The sequence below is a fragment of the Antennarius striatus genome, chromosome 7 (assembly GCF_040054535.1).
Source record: "Antennarius striatus isolate MH-2024 chromosome 7, ASM4005453v1, whole genome shotgun sequence".
Lineage (NCBI taxonomy): Eukaryota > Metazoa > Chordata > Actinopteri > Lophiiformes > Antennariidae > Antennarius > Antennarius striatus.
Genome location: NC_090782.1, coordinates 14,260,297 through 14,272,161, shown reverse-complemented (window position 1 = coordinate 14,272,161; position 11,865 = coordinate 14,260,297). Strand labels below are relative to the sequence as shown.

The following is an 11,865-nucleotide window of genomic DNA, read 5'->3' as shown; positions in this document are numbered from 1 at the left end:
TGAGCAAACTGTGCACACCTTGTTTTTGTTTTAAAATTTTGAATCAGAAGAAGTTTTGATGAATTTAGAAAACATGTGATTTATATAGATTTCCTCTATTGTAGCAAAATGTCTTTTGTCACCATTTCCTTGCAGTGCATTGAAGAAAATAAAATAATAAATAAAGTAAATAGAAATATAATAAAATAAATTTTAAAAAGCACATTACTCATATTTTAAAAATTGGTACGACATTCCACAGGGGAATATGACTTGTAAATATACTTTTGTCGAACGGAGTAAAATCAATGACGTCATCAACATTTGACGGAAATGGACTTGTCACTCGTTCGGAAAACTCGAGAATAACATGGCTGTCCACATGAAGATGTGTAGTGCTGCAACTCAGTTGCACAGAAAGTCCTTCGTCTTCCTGAAATGGAACGGGCCCACGGTGTTCAGGGTCACGGCTCGCTGCTGTCACGTCACGGATCCAGTGGCCCCCGGCCGGCTTCATGTCCCGCAGCTCAACGGTGGCGCGATCAGAGCTCAGAACACATGCCACAACCAGATGTCTGTTGTTCCAGCTAGAGAAGCTGGCTGCAGGCTGACCGTCAGATGTCATCGATGGATGCGGATCGGGACAGCGTTCCACGACAGAACCTATTTCTTCACGCCTACCTCTCGGACCCACATGATTGCAGTAAGAACGTTCGGAAACAGGTCTGGAAAAGGTTACTCAGGGGAGGATGACGGAGAACCAGCAGGTTCTGGTGGAGAAGAGTCTGGGGGGGACGGAGGAGTACCTTACAACGGAGCCCAGATGTCGGCTCTGACCCCCATGATGGTCCCGGAGGTGTTTCCGGTCGTACCGCTGATTGCCGTGAGCAGGAACCCAGTGTTCCCACGCTTCATCAAGATCATAGAGGTGAGGATGATGTAACGTTACATTTCCTGTCCGAAGGCATGCTGCTGTCACACATGGCACAGTTCAAACCCTTGAAGGACCGTTGTTGATCAGGTATCAATGGTCCTTGGTTAAACCTAACCAGTGGACTGTTCATCAACCGACTCATCACAGTTGTCCAGGTTTTCCCTCGAGTCTCCACATGCCTGTCACAAACTGGACTCTGATATGCAACATACTAAGTGGACCTAAGTCTAATAATGTCATCGGTACTAACTAGATTAGATTAGATTTTAATGATCCCAAACTGGGAAATTCACAAGTCCACTGTAGGTAAATATGCATGGAGTATGTGTCAACAAGTAGTATACACTCAGCCTTCCATCATTGTTTTCATTAATGTTTTGGACGAATTAACTGGAATGTCATTATTTAATTAAAGAGATTCAGGAGAAAAATGTTTTTCTGGTTCATGATTTTTTGTATAATTGTATTAAATTGTAACTGTATAAAAAGCAACACTATCTTATACTGTTTGTATTTTAATTTTATACTGTTTATATTGTAATTTTACACTGTTTATATTTTAATTATAGTTTACTATGTAAGTCCTGTTAATGCTGCATGTGTCTGTTAGTGTAGTGTATGTCTTGTGGTATGTTCTCTGATGTCAGTGTTTCTTTTTCTCCTGGTGTTTATTCAGTATTTATTCTTTATGTAATGCCTGAGCAGTGGATATGTACGATTTCCTCCGGGATTAATAAAGTATCTATCTATCTATCTATCTATCTATCTATCTATCTATCTATCTATCTATCTATCTATCTATCTATCTATCTATCTATCTATCTATCTATCACCTACTGTAGTGTTCTAGCAGCTGATTCTCAAAGTGGCAGATGGTGATCATTCAGTCGTAGTATACATATAATTGTTATGCAGCTGATGTGAATTAAGTAATTGGGCTTAATGTCATAAAATCAGTGACTACTTTTGTTGGATCATGTAATTAAATTTATTTGAATGTTTGATCAAATGAGTACAAGAAGATGGATGGATAATCAAATACATATTGACTCCCTCCATGGAGTCCAGCTGGTTCAGAACTCTACTGCCTCTATCATGACCTCAACCCCCATCGACCCACCACATTACCCTTACCGTGCAAGAACTCTATTAGCTCCTAAAATAACATTTAATCTTAATTTTGTCTCTATCTGTCTCTCTCTCTGTGTCTACCTGTCTCTCTGTCTTTGTCTCTCAACAAACGAAAATGATTTAATCATTTGTAAAAGAGGTTTAAACTTACCGGTAGTTTTACAACAAAACACATTTCCCCTGTCCAACTCGGATAAAGATTATATGCTTTGTTATTTTCACAAATATTTGAGGCTGAACAGTGGACATGTTTTTCCTTCATACTCTAAGGAATGTCTGAATTCACATGACATCATTTTTTAAAATTACTAGGACGCATGCATGTTGTCACTATTTTGATAGGAGTTGGGTTTTGCATGTTGCCACGGTGACAGAAATTATGGCGTTTTGAAATCATGACACCACAGAACCCATTTTTAAAAGTTTACTTTTTCAGACCTATAAAACATTTAAAGGCGCTCCAGCATGTACCGCCTCTTAACATGTCTCATGATAGCTGATAGGTCAGCATTACTTCTTCATTGTCTGCTGTATCAAAATCAAGGATAGGATATTGGATAATCTCCTGCAAAACCTGTGACCAGTACTTACCATAACTGACTGAATACCAGTTGATTACAGTCATTTCACCTTCAAGAAGCTGAATCAATCTCACTTTCAAGAAGCAGAATCGATCAATCAATTAATATTTCCTTGCATTAGACTGATTGATAATTTCAAATAAAGATTCATGCCCTGTGGTTACAAGTGCTGTGTGACTGACCTCTTTGTCTCTCTTGCTATCAGGTAAAGAACAAAGCATTGATGGAGCTGTTGAGGAGGAAAGTTCGTCTAACACAGCCCTATGCTGGAGTTTTCCTGAAGAAAGATGATAAGTAAGTAGATGTGAGAAATTACTCTTCACTAAAAGCCACTCATAGGAGGGGGGGAGGGAGGGGGGAGAACATGAAGGAGACAAACAGACAGATAAAGAAAAGTGCACAATGAGAGAAAGAGGAGAGGAAGAGAGTGGAGAGACAGAAAATCAAGGAGATTCACGCTAAAAGGAATTCACATCTCAAAAACAAACAATGGTAGGATTTTCAACAGTACTGCGTGTTTCCTGAACAAAGAAAACATCGAACCTTTTAACATTTCTCAAACTAGAAGAAGAATAAGTATACTTTATTAATCCCCGCAGGGAAATTACATTGTCACTCAGGTGTATACATGTTTTTTTGTGTTAATTAACAGTCAGTGTATACACAAGCCCCCTGAAACACAGCACACAAGGGGCCTGTAAGCATGCAGTTAGTACACACATCGAACTACACACATCGGGAGGCAGAGTGACGGGCAGCGGTTTCTGGGAGGTGCCCCAATTAAGCAGTTTGTGGGGAGGACGGCGCCTTGCTCAAGGGCGCCTCGGCAGTGGCTGGAGGTGAGCTGACACGTCCCACCGTCAGGTCACATATATACAGTATATCCTTCATAACTTAAATGAAATATGTTCAGCAACTTTACTCAGAGATCTTGGTCCATATTGACATGATAGCATCATGCCATTTCTGCAGATTTGTCAGCTGCACATCAATAATATTAATCTCCAATTCCACCTCATCCAAATGTGCGCAATTAGATTGAGATCTGGTGATTGGTGCCATTTGAGTCCAGTGAACCCACTGCCATGTTCAACAAACCATACTGAGATGATTTGACCTTTGTGACATGGAGCGTTATCCTGATAGAAGTAGCCATGAGAAGACAGGTCCACTTTGGTCATAAAGGGACATCCATGTCAGTAACATACGTAGCTGAACTGTGTTATGTAACTGATTCTTAACTGGTACCAAAGTGTTCCAAGAAAATATCTCGCATACAACACCAACAGTAGCAGCCTGAACATTTGATACAAGGCAGGATGGATCTATGCTTACATGTTCATCCATCCATCCATCTTCATGTAGATGTTTACCTCATCGACAGCCACTTAACCACCTTTTGGTTTACGGGTCTGCTAGAGCATATGTCAGCTGGCAATGGGCAAGAGGCAGGTTACACCCTGGATGAGATTCCACCTCATCGCAGGGTCACATGAAAGACTAACAACCATGACAATTTGGTGTGACCAAGTGTAAATAAGATGTATGTTTTCAAAGGTGGGAGGAAGCCAGAGAACCTGATGAGAATCCATGCAGACACAGGGAGAACAGACAAACTGATTACAGAAGGGAATCAAACCCAGAATCTTCTTGCTGTGAGACAGCAGTGCTATGCAGCGCCCCTGCATGTTATTGATGCCAAAGTCTGATGTTACCTTCTGAATGTTGAACCATAAGTCAAGACTCTTCGGACATGGCAACATCTGCTTTCATCCTTTTCTGGTCAGGTTATGTAAATTGCAGTATCAGTTTCCTATTCCTAGCTGACAGGAAAGGCACCTGGGTGATGTTCTGCTACTGTTACCCATCTATTTCAAAGTTTGATGTATTGTATGCTGTCAGAGGTACTCTTTTGATTGCTTAATTATTTGAGTTACTTTCGTCATTCTATCAGCTGGAGTCAGTCTGGCCATTCTTTTCTGACCTGTGGCAAAAAGTCACAGAACCGCCATCACTTGATTTTTTTCAGCAGTATCTGTGGTACCAAGAACAGCCTGTCTGGCACCAACATCCACCAATGTCATTGAGAACCAAACCACAACAGTCCTCTGGACCATTTCAGCATGCCTATGTGGTACCTGAGAAATACTGCCTCTCTGGATGCTCTTTTTATATGCAGTCATGTTACGTAGCCTGTTGCCATGTCATTAATGCTGAGGTGTTCCACCAGGTTTTTTAACTTACATTTTTTTTTTACCTTTCCAGTATTTGTTACAACCCTTTCAATTGTATTGCTGGCTTCAAATTCAAAATTTTCAGAATGGCATTCTGCCCCCTTTTTGCTTGATACGTGATTTGTGTTGTTAGACATGCTGAGATGTCTGTTGTTTTAGACATTCGAGTGTTTCCCTACATTTTCAATGAGGGACATGTCTGGACCCTATCCTCAAGCAGTATTGTTGTTAGGCAGAAAAATTTAGCTTCCTTGTCATGTTGGAAGAAACAAGGGATGGGCAGTTCAATAAAAAATACTTTTCAGTAGTTACTGTACACTATTTAGCTGCCAATAAAACTAGTTAATGGACTTTTTAAGACTAGTTTACATAGGTTTAGTTGGGTTTGCTGCTCAACCTAATTTGTGTCGGCTGTCTTCCTTGTGTAAGCCCACTATAAATTTACATTCATTTGTGAAGGGAGCTCTTCTCCAATGTGCCAGATGCTCTCCGAAGCCAATTGTGATAAAAAAAACTATTGAAGACCACGATGACCATGGAAAGTAACAGGTGACTTTCCCTGAGAGTTTATGTGGACATTTGTGGGTAAGCAAGGAGAATGTGGCCTCAGTTTTCCAGGTGGCTGGTTTTGGATGATATTGCAGGTGAACGGCTAGACTAGTGTAGGTGTTTATGGGCAAAATGCAATGCCAAATGCTTAGGAAAGCTTATGGTAGAGAAATGAACATTTACTCCATAAACAACAGCTCTGATGGACATTCTTGAAGTCAGCATTCCAATAATATGGCCTGTGGAAATTTGTCAGATTTGTGGAATTGTGTTGTAGGATAAAACTGCACATTTATAGGTCTTATACACCCATTCAATCTCATTGTTCAATCTGCATCTTGACATGTTACACTTGTTGGATGGATTATTCCTACCAAGGGCAAATGCTCACTAACACATCATTGCACATATTTGTGATGTAGCTACTTAAATGATGGGTTTACTAAAGCCTGAGGTTATATACACACAGGCCCAGTTTTTTGTTCACTGATATGAATATATATGAATATACAGCACACTGTTTTAGATCAGCTGCCTACCTTGGCATGCAAGAGAGCCCAAATATATAAAGCGGTACCTCTACTTACAAATGTCTCTACTTACAAAATTTTCTACTTACGAAATTTCTCAGCAGGAAAATATTGCCTCTAGTTACAAAAGAAATTTTGACTTACGTAAGGTAAAAATACAGTATCGGCTGATACTCGCAGCTCCCACAGGTTCCTGAACGGAACATTTTCATAGCTGCCCTGCCATTGGCTATTACCTAGTATCTTCCTGGCATCCCATCGGCTAAGAGGGACCTTTCTCTGTGTGGAGCTAGATCGGTATTTATGCATGGTCCTAGTCATTCGGCTCTCGACCTGTGAGGTGTCCTGATAGTTTTGCTTAAATATACTGTATGAACTTTTTGAGTATTCGCTATGGACCCCAAGAAAGTGACGGAGAAAATAGGAAAAGAAAAGATGAAGAAAAGAGTTTTTTTGTCCATACAAACAAAGCAAGAGATAATAAAAAAGCACGAAAAAGGGAGGCGTTTGGTTGATCTTGCCAAAGAATATGGACGTAATGAATCTACAATCGCCACGTTATTAAAACAAAAGGAAGTTTAAGGAGTTTAAGGCATTGCGTGGGTGGTTGGAGAAGTTCAAAAGGAGGACTGGAATTCACTCTGTTGTTCGGCATGGTGAGGCAGGAGCGCATGAACCAAAGAGGGCAAAAAACAATGAGGCCAGCAGTTAAAAGGTAAATGACCATCATTTTTATTCTTTGCTCTATTCTTTGTTTTTTATATTATGCAAAACTCTCATTTATTTTGTAATAATCAAATTGTAACATGTATTTGTTACATGTTTGATGCATTTTTATGCTTTATAAAACATTTACAGTATGTCGGAATTTTTGGGGGCTTGGAACAGATTAGGGCATTTGCATGGAAAACGCATCTCTACTTACAAAATTTTCTACTTACATAATTTCTTCCGGAACGAATTAATTTCGTAAGTAGAGGTACCACTGTAATTTTTTTGAAGCGAGCCTCATGGAATGTGATCATGTATTAATCCATAGTAGATTAGTGTCATGTTGTTGGAGGAATGTAGCCGCCTATTGCTGAGGTCACCACTAAATCTGGTCTCAGTGATCTGATCTTGTCCACAATGGGTCTAGGTATACAGTGCAGCCTTGTTTCTCGCGGTTAATGCATTCCAGGAACTGCACACTATTAACAAATTCCGCAATGGAGCAATCAACTACGTATATATCTTATTATTTACAGTAATTTGAACATTTATGACCCTCCCCATACTGATATTAAACCACCTTATATCTGTATTACCTTTCCCACACTCTTATCGACTGTTTAAAGCACTTTTGTGTCTCACGTAAGTCTGAGACTCACGGAACTGAGCGCACTTCCCGATGCCGTCAGCCAATAGTATGCGCATACGGTATCATGTGACTGCCTACCAAAAATCTGTGATGAGGTGAAATCACAATCGTTGATGCGCGGATGCGTGAGGGCGCACTGTATTCAGAACTATACTTGGATACAGTGACACTGTGATTACATCAGTTACGATGGATTATGACCTTAAATGTGAATAGGGTCTCTTCTGTGATTCTGCTGTTTATTGGAGTAGGCACACACTTTTTATAACTGCATCAATCACTCCAATATATGATTTATTAGAAACCAAAGCAAAAGTTGAGCCAATAAGTGAGTCTTTTTATTTCATATATTTGCACACTATCACCAATGCCTACAAATAGCAGCAAGCCTAATCTGTTCTATTGTAGTGGGCAGTCTGCTCAGAACAGACTACTGTTCAAGTCTATGAGTAGTAATAATATTAATAATCTGGATTTCATTCTGTCTGTCACAGCAATGAGCAAGATGTTGTGGAGTCTCTTGAAGCTGTGTACTCTACAGGGACCTTTGTCCAGATTCATGAGATGCAGGACCTAGGAGACAAGCTGAGGATGATCGTCATGGGACACCGCAGGTTAGGAACACTAGTCTTTCAAGGTGGCTCAGAACTTTAGGATTGAAGTAATTGGTAGGAATTTAAAGTACATAAGTGTTACTTTCGACAACATATTGTTGTCTTAACGTGTGTACAGAACTGATATCTATGGTCTGTCAGGATCCAGATCACAAGGCAGCTTGAGGCGGACCCTGAAGATGCAGCAACATCCACGGCGTCTGAGACTGAGCCAGAGTCCCAGCCAAAATTGACTTCGAGACGCAAAGTCAGGCATATTCGCAAGGACCAAGGGTCTGTGCCAGAGCACCTTGAGGACAAGGTTTGTAACAACCCTGCCATTCTATATATTGGAGATAATTTGTTATCAAAATATGATCTATAATTATGGACAATAATTGTGCTACAACCCCTGGCAAAAATGATGGAATCACCAGTATCAGAGGAGGTTCATTCAGCTGTTAAATTTTGTAGATAAAAAGCAGATAACAGACATGACACACTGAAGTGTCTGAACTAAAATAAAGTTGTTTCAAGTGGAAACTTTCTGGCTTTAAGAAACACTAAAAGGAATCAAGAAAATAACTGGCAGTCAACAACAGTCACTTTTTTAGACCAAGCAGAGAGAACAAATTATGGAATCACTTGATTCTTCGGAAAATAATTATGGATTCATGAAAAAAAAACCAAAGGAACACTCCACTAGTACTTTGTTGCACCACCCCTGGCTTTTATAACAGCTTGAAGTATTTTAATGGCATGAACTTAATGAGTGACAAACTACTTTTCATCAATCTGGCTCCAACTTTCACTGATCAGCTTTGATGGAGCCTTGTCACTGACTATTTTCTTAAAATTCCACCACAGATTTCAATTGGATTGAGATATGGACTAATTTCACCATTTTTGCGCTATGGCAGATGCATTATCAACTTGAAAAATGATTTCATCATTCCCAAACATCCTTTTAATTGATGGGATAAGAAAAAATGTTTAACATGTCAATGTAAACCTAAGCATTTATTGAAGATGTAATGACAGGTACAGTATAATGAAAAAGTTTGGGTACCCCAGATAATTTTTGAGATTTTCCTTTGTAAATCAGCAATTTCAGTTAAATATATTGTATTGCAGAATACCACAGTTATATTTGAGAAGTAAAATGAAATTTATAGGATGTACAGAAAGTGTGCACTAATTATAGAAACAAAATTGGCGGATGCATTAAGTTGGACAACCTTGTTTTTTTTAATTGAATACTTTCAGCAAAAATTATTGGAACCAAATTTTTGGTTAAGCTCATTGATCCTTGACCTACATATACAAGTGAAGCCAATCATGGGGCTATTCAAGGTGGCCATTTGCAAGTTGTTCCCATCTTTGGATCTTCAAAATAACCCTCTAAATAACTGTCAAATCACCTGAAAGCAAAGATTGTTCAACATCATGTTTTAGGGCAGGGTTGTCAAACTCATTTTCACCTAGGGCCACATCAGCATAATGGCTGTCCACAAAGGGCCAGATGTAACTTATAAATATAACTAAATGCAACTCATTGTCATGTAGCATAAATGTAGCTACTCTTGGATGTTAAATAACTATAAATTTATTGCTTCTCCAAGTTACAAACATTACAGTTGCACAGAAAAAATATGTTTGCTTTTTTTCCGTTGTAACATCCTTTTAATTTGACAGGTTATGAAACCCACACAATTCAATCAAGGGTCAAACTATCTGAGTGAATAAAGAAATGGAATATGGAACTCACTTCTCAACTAAATCGGTCATGTTTTGAGGTTAGATTTTGATGAGGAGATGCTGCCTGAACATCCTTGAACATATCAACTGGATCCCCTCTCTATCATCCAAGATGCTCAGTTCTGTCACACAACACAGCATCTAAGCCACCACACTTCTATAGGGTACAGCACATCTCCGTGCTCCGAGCCCATCTCCTGCAAAAACAGCTGGAACTGACGGTGATTCAGTCCACGTGCTCGAATGAAGTTCAATGTTTTCATGACCGTGGCATGATATCATCCATCCCCAGTACCTTCCCACATAGAGCTTCTTGATGGATAATACAGTGATATGTTATCACAGGCGTGTGGCAGTTCATTTTTTGCATTTTCCCCTTCATTAATCCAACCAAGCCCACTTTTCCGCCACACGTTGCCGGTGCTACATTTTGCCGGCGTCTGCAGTTAATCTCACCAACTTTTCCTTGGGCATTGCATTTTTACTCACAGACTTCCCCACCGCATCAAAAATGTCTTGTCCCGTTGTCGTCCCATGCATTGCAGCTACATCCAACAGCTCTTCAGTAACAAAAAGGTTTGACTTCACGTCTCTAATAAAAATTGATAGCTTTGCTATATCCGTGATATCTGTGCTTTCATCAACAGCTAATGAAAAGCCATGTAGCGTTGTCTCTTCAGCCAGCTGTATTGCCAAGTTTTCTGCCAGTTCCTTAACTCGGTCCACGATGGAGTTTCTTGATAAACTGGCATTTCTCAATTTCTGTATCTGGTCGGGACACACCTGCTCAAAGACCTTCAGCATGCACTTCTTCAAAAACGCTCCCTCTGGAAAAGACTTGGAAGCGTGGGCGATTTCTACAGCCATAATAATTTCACTGACACATTGTTTTTGGCTGTGGATTTCGTGAACACACTCTGTTGAAACTGCAGTTTGCCTTTTAATTCTTGGGCAATATTTTCTTTTCTTGAAGGCTAACTTTGGCAAATTTAGCTCCGTGTTTGGTGTCAAAATGCTGGCTCAGATTTTACTGAACACCGCGTCATAACATGAAAGACATACCGGTCTTTCTCCTAGAAGCACAAATAAGTATTTGCCTTCCCATCTTTCTTGAAACAGTCTTCCACCTCCATCAGCTTTTCTCTTCCTGGACATTTTGGGATAATTACCAAATTCTCAATTTCACTTGTTATTGATGTGGAAACACTGCGGTGTAGTGGTGGTGAGCCATCACTTCGCGAGTATTACAGTCGGCAGGCATTGTGGGAAATGCAGTTTTTGGTCAAAGCATGCTTTTGACTTATTAATTGTTAGACCCTTTTACTGTGTATGCCCTCTTGAGCCACATAAAATGATGTGGAAGGCCATATATGGCCCGCGGGCCTTGTGTTTGACACATGTGGTTTAGGGGAAGGATACAAAAATCTAGCTCAGAGATGTTGGATGTTCACGGCATGAATTTATACCTTTATAACCTTTATCTTGGGATATAAATGTTTTCAAAATTGTAGAGGATTTTAAAGCTATTTGGGGCTGGTGAACACTGTGACCTCTAGCTGAGGACAAGAGAAATAACATGGGCTGTCACTGGTCATATATTTAAACATATATCCCCCCAAAATAATTTATCTATTCTTAAACCCACAATTCTGTGTTGCTGATCTTAGCCTCTAGCTGTCTCTTCTATGGAGGGCAGCTTTTATACCCTGTACCAATATTTTACCCCAGCATTTTAAGGATTATTGTACTGAAGAAAATGAAGGTCTCCTGAAGGTGACAACTCAACTTTGATATTTGTCATAGGCTCCAACTTTCAAGTTAATTATTGATCATTCTTTTTAAGTCAGCAGCTTATGATGAGTCTGCTTATATCTGCTGGGTCTTTCTATGCATTCTGGAATTGTGGGGGTGATGGTGAAATTCCCCCACTGACCTTGTGTCCTGGCTCTCCCTTGCTGTAGCTTTGTTTTAGTTTTTTTTTTTTTTAATCTCCAGTTATGGTAGCAGTTTTCAGTTATGGATGTTGGAACACTGGGACTAGCAGTTGTTTCTTTGTTAGCGTGTAGTAGCATTCTAAATTCCATTTTGTCCCCCATTGTCCATATATGTCTTGAGGGCAGCAGTAGCTCTGTCCACTAAGTCTTGCGCTGGAGACTGGAGCGTCACTGGCTAACTGGCAGTGGTAGGTGCCAGTTCACCTCCTGAGCACTGCCGAG

General features: G+C 39.9%; 1 protein-coding gene across 1 annotated transcript in view; it reads left to right on the top strand.

The window, feature by feature from the left end:
* The first annotated feature begins 275 nt into the window (after positions 1 to 275).
* The window catches only part of lonp1 (lon peptidase 1, mitochondrial), a 33,228-nt gene continuing 21,638 nt past the window's right edge, over positions 276 to 11,865 (top strand). The window contains exons 1-4 of the mRNA XM_068320001.1: positions 276 to 907; positions 2,831 to 2,919; positions 7,793 to 7,912; positions 8,054 to 8,213. Of these exons, the coding sequence (XP_068176102.1) occupies positions 350 to 907; positions 2,831 to 2,919; positions 7,793 to 7,912; positions 8,054 to 8,213 (927 nt within the window). The 5' untranslated portion in view covers positions 276 to 349. The remainder of the gene's footprint in view (positions 908 to 2,830; positions 2,920 to 7,792; positions 7,913 to 8,053; positions 8,214 to 11,865) is intronic.